At 51.4% G+C, this 6,558-nt stretch overlaps 3 protein-coding genes across 3 annotated transcripts; 1 reads left to right on the forward strand and 2 right to left on the reverse strand.

Moving 5' to 3' along the window:
- FSUBG_4433 (STE STE20 PAKA kinase) lies at window positions 1-2,737 on the forward strand (the record flags this gene model as incomplete). The annotated part of the gene is made up of 4 exons (XM_036682422.1): window positions 1-837; window positions 885-2,199; window positions 2,251-2,585; window positions 2,636-2,737. The coding sequence occupies 4 exons, from the start codon at window positions 1-3 to the stop codon at window positions 2,735-2,737; spliced, it is 2,589 nt and encodes an 862-aa protein (XP_036540049.1).
- A 754-nt stretch (window positions 2,738-3,491) lies between these two features.
- Window positions 3,492-3,845, reverse strand: FSUBG_4434 (uncharacterized protein; the record flags this gene model as incomplete). Its single annotated transcript, XM_036682423.1, has 1 exon — window positions 3,492-3,845. The coding sequence occupies one exon, from the start codon at window positions 3,843-3,845 to the stop codon at window positions 3,492-3,494; it is 354 nt and encodes a 117-aa protein (XP_036540050.1).
- A 1,624-nt stretch (window positions 3,846-5,469) lies between these two features.
- On the reverse strand, window positions 5,470-6,558 carry FSUBG_4435 (D-arabinitol 2-dehydrogenase; the record flags this gene model as incomplete). Its single annotated transcript, XM_036682424.1, has 1 exon — window positions 5,470-6,558. One exon carries the CDS (start codon window positions 6,556-6,558, stop codon window positions 5,470-5,472), a length of 1,089 nt encoding a protein of 362 aa, XP_036540051.1.

Below are 6,558 nucleotides of genomic sequence, written 5' to 3' on the forward strand. Positions count from 1 at the left end.
ATGGACGGCCCCGGATATACCTCTGCGTCGTCTGCGTCTGCTCATACCGCAACTTCACATCGTCGCAAGCTCATCAAGAAACCTCCCACTTACGCCTACGCTCGCTCCTCCTCTGGCTTCGATGGTGGTGCCTTCGACGCCCAGTCCCTCGAGAGCAAACGCAGTTCCCAGAGTCTGAGAAGAGCCCCCAGCGCTCCCCCAGCCCGCTCAAACCCCGCGACCGTGTCCGACTGGCAAGACTCTGATCGATCTCATCCTCAATTATCCGCCAACAGCAACACTCTAAGACCTGTCCCATCGCCCATCTCACCCCAGGGCGACTTCACCCCCGCTAATCACTGGGCGCCTGTCCCCCGTCATCCCGACCGTCTCTCCGATTCTCACCTCCGCCCTCTCAGTAAGACAGCGGTGCCTGACGACCTGATCGGCGCTCCTTTTGACGGCGCTGCTATTCTGAACCGCATCGAATCGATAAAGATTCCAAGTCCGAAGGCTGCTGCCCCTCGTCAATTCCCGCCCCAAATCGTCAAGGCGCCTACCGACTCTAGGCTTGCTAGCCCTGCACTACGAACTTCGACCAGCTTCTCCGCGATGGACTCGTCTTTGAACGAGAAGAGCCTTGGCCCAAGGGCTCCAACTGATGGGCCTTCGGTCAACCCTAAGAGATATTCCGACGATGGCAAGGACCTCAAGCCTGCTGTTCTACGAAAGAAGTCAGGATTTTCCGGTTTCATGAACAGTTTGGTAGGATCGCCCAAGAAGCCCGTTATCTCTGCACCCGAGAATCCCGTCCACGTTACTCATGTCGGCTATGATAGTTCCACAGGCCAGTTCACAGTCAGTTCTCCCGTCTCTCTGTTCTTATACTCGTTAACAGACTCTAGGGTCTGCCAAAAGAATGGCAGCGGCTTATCAACGAAAGCGGAATTCCTGAAAAGGAAAGGCGAGAAAACCCGCAAACTATGGTTGATATCTTGCAGTTCTACAAAGAGACCACGGAGAGGCCCCCAGAGGATCAGGTCCTTGAGAAATTTCATCATGCTGGTCAGTATGCCACCTCTCCGGCAACTGCAGCATCACCGGGCATGTACCCGTCAAACTATATGGGTATGTCACCGAACAATATTTCACCTACGAACCCCAGGTTTCCAACTGTCAATCATGAAGGAAGTTTTGAGAATCCCCGAGCACCGCCGCCTGTTCCCCGAGGCCAGGTTGGTAAGGACCTGATGCCCAGTCGCCCAGCCCCGAAACCGCCCGTCAGCATGAGCAATCGACATATGCCTCAAGGCGCATACTCGACCAAAGACTCGGGCATCGGTATGTCTCAGTCCGGCGACGAATCCTACGGCATGTCAAAGGATGCTGGCCCTATGCTCCCCGAAGAGCACCGATCGAGATCCAATTCGCGCGTCACTGGACCTACATACGCCCCAACAGCACCGCAACCCAACCCACAGCTCGCCCAGGCGCAAGCCGCCGCTTATCAACAACAACTCATGCAGCAGCAGCAAGAGCAAGCCATGGCTCAGGCCCAAGCTGCCATGTCTGGCGGCATCGGCCGTGCTCCTAGTAAACGAACTCCTCACCCCCAGAACCCGAACATGCAAGCAGCTTCTGGATACGGCCGTGCCCCCGAGTCTAATGGTGTACACAACGCTCCTCGTCAGCAGGCTCCTGGAGCAACCGTGCCTGGGGCTAGGCCACGACACCGGGCTCGTCAGAGCGCAGGTCTTGACATCGTTGCTGCCCTTAAGCGCATCTGTAGCGAAGGCGATCCTCGAGACATATACCGAGGATTCAACAAGATCGGCCAGGGTGCATCTGGAGGTGTTTTTACTGGTCACGAGCGTGGCACGAACAGATTGGTGGCTATCAAGCAGATGAATCTCGAACAGCAACCTAAGAAGGACCTGATCATCAACGAGATTCTTGTCATGAAGGATAGTTCACATCCCAACATCGTCAACTTTATCGACAGTTATCTGTGTGGTGGCGAGCTGTGGGTCGTCATGGAGTTTATGGAGGGAGGCAGCCTTACGGATGTTGTCACCTTCAATATCATGTCCGAGGGGCAGATCGCTTCTGTGTGTCGCGAGACCCTTCTTGGTCTGCAACATTTGCATTCCAAGGGAGTCATTCACCGAGATATCAAGTCGGACAACATCTTGCTATCCCTGGAGGGCAAGATCAAATTGAGTGAGTGACAAGTGTTCCAGTGGCTGTGCAAGGCACAACTAACCGTAGCAGCCGATTTTGGATTCTGTGCGACCATCAACGAAGCCCAGAACAAGCGAACAACCATGGTGGGTACACCCTACTGGATGGCGCCCGAAGTCGTTACTAGGAAAGAGTACGGGCGCAAGGTTGACATTTGGTCTCTGGGTATCATGGCTATCGAAATGATAGAAGGCGAGCCACCATACCTGACGGAATCCCCCTTGCGTGCTCTTTGGTTGATTGCAACCAACGGAACTCCTCACATTAAGAATGAGCAGGATCTTTCTCCTGTGTTCAAGGACTTCCTCTACTTTGCACTCAAGGTGGATCCGGAGAAGCGAGCCAGTGCTCATGATCTGCTGAGGGTAAGTCTCCGATATTCCCGGTTAAATGATCCAACTGACCCTTTTCTTAGCATGAATTCATGAAGCAGTGTGTTGATCTAGGTCAACTGTCGCCATTGGTGCGAGCCGCTCGAGAACAGAGGGCGCAAGAAAAGGCTCGCAAGGGGCAGTAGGTAAACCCCGGGAGAAGAGTTCCTCCTGCAGATCCCCCAGTGAGAAAAGAGAGACTTCGCCGACTGTTGCCGGCGTTTCTCAGACGATGATCAATGTATCTCCAAGTTGATACAGTGGTCTCGGTTGACGACGTCCCCACAGGCACAATGCGTCCTTGGGTCACGATTCTGCATACCCAACTATCTAATGACCATTTTCTTCCACAAATTATTCAACTGTCATAGCAGGCCTTGCATCTTGAAGTTGGAATTGATACGATACCGCGTCAAGGGGTGGCTCGGATTATGTTATGCGCATGAGGTCGCGAGTTCGACACATTGCAAGAAAAGAAAAACCCAAAAGGTGCCAGCAGGCGGACACCAAGATGACGCCTAGCAGCACATAGATATGACACGCTGGATATACCCCTGCATACGAATTGTTCTTGCACATCGAGTTCGCGCTCGAGGCTGGGTCTGTCACGATACTAGACCTGGCCATGTCTCCTCACCAGCTTTGAATCATAAAAAAATAGTTTGCTTCCGTACATTGGTGCCCCGGCTTTCTGGAATGTGTGTGTGGTGATGATACGAAATTGAAATCTTAGTATTCAGGTGTCAGTCTGAGTGACTATGTTTTAACAGACCTAACGCTCAAAGCCAATCAATCTCACCAAACAAAGGAAGCCAACACTAAACCAAACGCTCCAACGCAAAGACGACAGGGCAAAACAACAAGTCACTAGGCCAGCCTGTGGTGACCAGCCTGTGGGTCCTACAGGAACGTGCTCTTCTGGAACATGAGGCTGCCTTGCTCCCATTGTTGATAGAAGGGGCTGATATGCTTCCGGACTCTCGAGCAACCTTCGCCCTCTCTGACAGCGGCGTGGCCTTCCATGCCCGTGGTTAGCCCGTTGCCAAGCACAGCAACGGTGCCAAGAGCGGCAGGTCGAGCTTGGTGTTTAAGCTTGTCGTGGGAGGGTGATGAGAATGGTGAGGAGAAGTGTATTGAGTTGCGTACGGAGGCTGCTGCAGCGCGGGCTGAGAGCAGGGTTTTCTTGATGAGTCGGTTGCGCAAGGACCGAGCAGCGCGGACCAGCGAGATGGAGGGAGTGCAGAGTAGTTGCATATTCGGAAATGAAGTCGAGGCCTTTCTTGAGGTGGTGGTATGAAGGATGAGCTGGCTATATGAACCTGCAATTGATATTGGAATGTTATGTAGACTATGACAAAGATATCATGAGCGAGTATGTGTTTTTGGTCTTTTTATAAGGAGAAAGGAAGAATGGCAAGAGAAGTTATAGACAGCAGGTGATTATGAGGCTTTAGTCCTTTCGAGCCATTGCATGAGTTGACCGCGCTCACCTCCGAAAACCCCCTCCATCATGAGCCGGAAGACGATGCGGTCTGCCGGTGGCACCTCGGGGTCCTCTTTGATATGTAGGTGTATGTGTCTTGCACGAGATCCTTGGAACGTGGAGGGACTTGGTTCGTTGAATCTGTAGTGTCGTTTCACATGAGTCGTTGTTTATCGAAAGGTTTAGCTCTTTACTTGGCTGTGTAGTAATTTTGAGTATAGGTGCTCGACTTTCACTATGGTACAGAGAGTATTTTTGTCTTGTCTTGGTTCCTGCATCCTCATGAGACATTCCTCTCTAGTGTCTCTCCTATATCCGTCGATTCAGGAGACTGGCACTGGACATGATCTCATGTCTCCTATCCTCTTCTTTCATGTTAGTACATATCGGCCCATATTCTCCACCGCCAGTTTCGCTGGCGAACCGAAAAATGAAAGAGGCTGGCCCGGATGTTTGACCCGGTTTTGATCGTCTTGACAGATGCGAAAATAGAGCGGTGAGAATAACCTACAGGCTGCAGGCATTACAAATATACTAAATCGGGTCCGTACAGTATAAAGGCTACTGCTAATATTATAAGAGGCTAATTAGAGGTTATACCTATTTTTTAAGATATTCTGATTTATTATAGGGGATCTTTAATTAGATATCTTTTAATGTACTATACTTGCTACTAGGCTATAGATCCCTCCTATCAGAGGTACCGGTTCGTAGCGATCTACAATACGCGATATATTTGTAATGCCTGCAGCCTGTAGACCCAAATTATTGGCTCAAGCTGGATTGCCGTTTTCAACATGTAAGTGTCATCGTGATTGGCTGCTTGGAAACATGCGATGATTGATTGACATTGACGTGCATTGGTGGGTTAGTGACGGATTAGGTAGACTTGGTCCATACTGCACTTTACGTACCTAAGGTAGGTAGCCAAAGTCACGATCTGCCTCTGTAGACGCAAGGGTCAAGAAACTTCGGTTGTTAGCGTACGATAACAACCTTACCCATTAACCTTGTTTGACACCCGAAAGTCTAATCAATCGACGAGGAAGGATACTCGTTTATACAGTCTATCACTAGAGGAGATGGGTGGTTCTTTTTATTGAGTTCATTCATTATATGCCAATGGCTATTAAATTGGGATCCTCTGTCCGGATCTCCTCGCTCCGTGTCTAATACGGCAGATTCATCCTGCTCTATGGTATCCAGAGCTGATCTAGTTTTTATCATCATACGTCTCTTTTTCCCTTGGCCCTTGCTCAAAGCTCAAAAAAGGTCGCCAATTGTTTCCGGAACTCCAAACAAAGAAAATCAAATCCTCTTTCAGTGCCATCCAGATCCAGCCATTCATTCGTAGGAACCATTCTTCGCTAACCGTCAAAATAGGACGCCGCGCGCTTAGTAGCATGTGTAGCCACCGTCGATGATGCAGTTGGAACCAGTCATGAACTTGGAAGAGTCTGAGGCAAGGTAAATGCAAAGACCGTTGAGCTCGTCAACGTTACCCAGACGGTTCTGGGGTGTCAGAGACTTCCAGATCTTCTTCTGGGCATCGAGCGCAGGAACTCGGTTGAGAGCAGTGTCCATGTAACCGGGAGAGATGCAGTTGACCCGGATGTCGTACTTGGCCCACTCAGCCGCAAGGGACTTGCCGAGTTGAATGACACCTGCCTTGGAGGCATTGTAGCAGCTCTGTTCCTGGGGGAAGTTGACGATGGAACCAGACATGGAAGCGACGAGAATGATGCTGCCAGGCTTTCCAGCGGACATCATGGCACGGCCAACGGCCTGAGACATGAGGAAAGAGCCGGTAAGGTTGATGTCGATGAGGCGACGGAACATGGCAGGGTCGTAAGTCTCAGCCTTGATGTTGGAGTCGGCGATGCCGGCAGAGTTGATGAGAACATCAGGAGCACCATAGCGCTCGACAACCTCGTCGACGGCAGCATTTATGGCAGCACCGTCACGAACATCGACCTTAAAGAAGGAGACAGGTAGGCCAGTCTTGTCATGAAGCTCAGCTGCGGCTTCGTCACCAAGCTCCTGGTTGGCGTCGAAGAGAACGATGTTCTTGGCACCAGCCTCAGCACAAGCACGAGCCATGTGGTTTCCAAGACCACGGGCAGCGCCAGTAAGGATGATGGTCTTGCCATAGACACTCATGTTGCGCATGGTGTGGGGAAGCTGCTCAAAGGTCTTGCGGGTGAGTGGCTGAACGATGTCGTTCTCGGTAGAAGGAGCACGAGGCTCGATGGGAACTCGAGCAGCTGTCTCAGGGACATTGACTGTGTGCTTGTCACCAGTGCCCTGACCAGCACTGTAGACTGTGACAGGAACCTCCTTCTCCCGGACAACGTTCTTCTTCAAGTTGGTGTCAATGACACGCTGCACAGGTGTGGCTGTGAAGCATCGCGAGTTCTTGGGGAGAGCGATGGCAGGGGCCCGAGTGGCACGGAGGATGTTTCGAGAAATGGAGCAAAAGGCCAT

The sequence above is a fragment of the Fusarium subglutinans genome, assembly GCF_013396075.1.
Source record: "Fusarium subglutinans strain NRRL 66333 chromosome Unknown NRRL66333_c0000040, whole genome shotgun sequence".
NCBI classification, from domain to species: domain Eukaryota; kingdom Fungi; phylum Ascomycota; class Sordariomycetes; order Hypocreales; family Nectriaceae; genus Fusarium; species Fusarium subglutinans.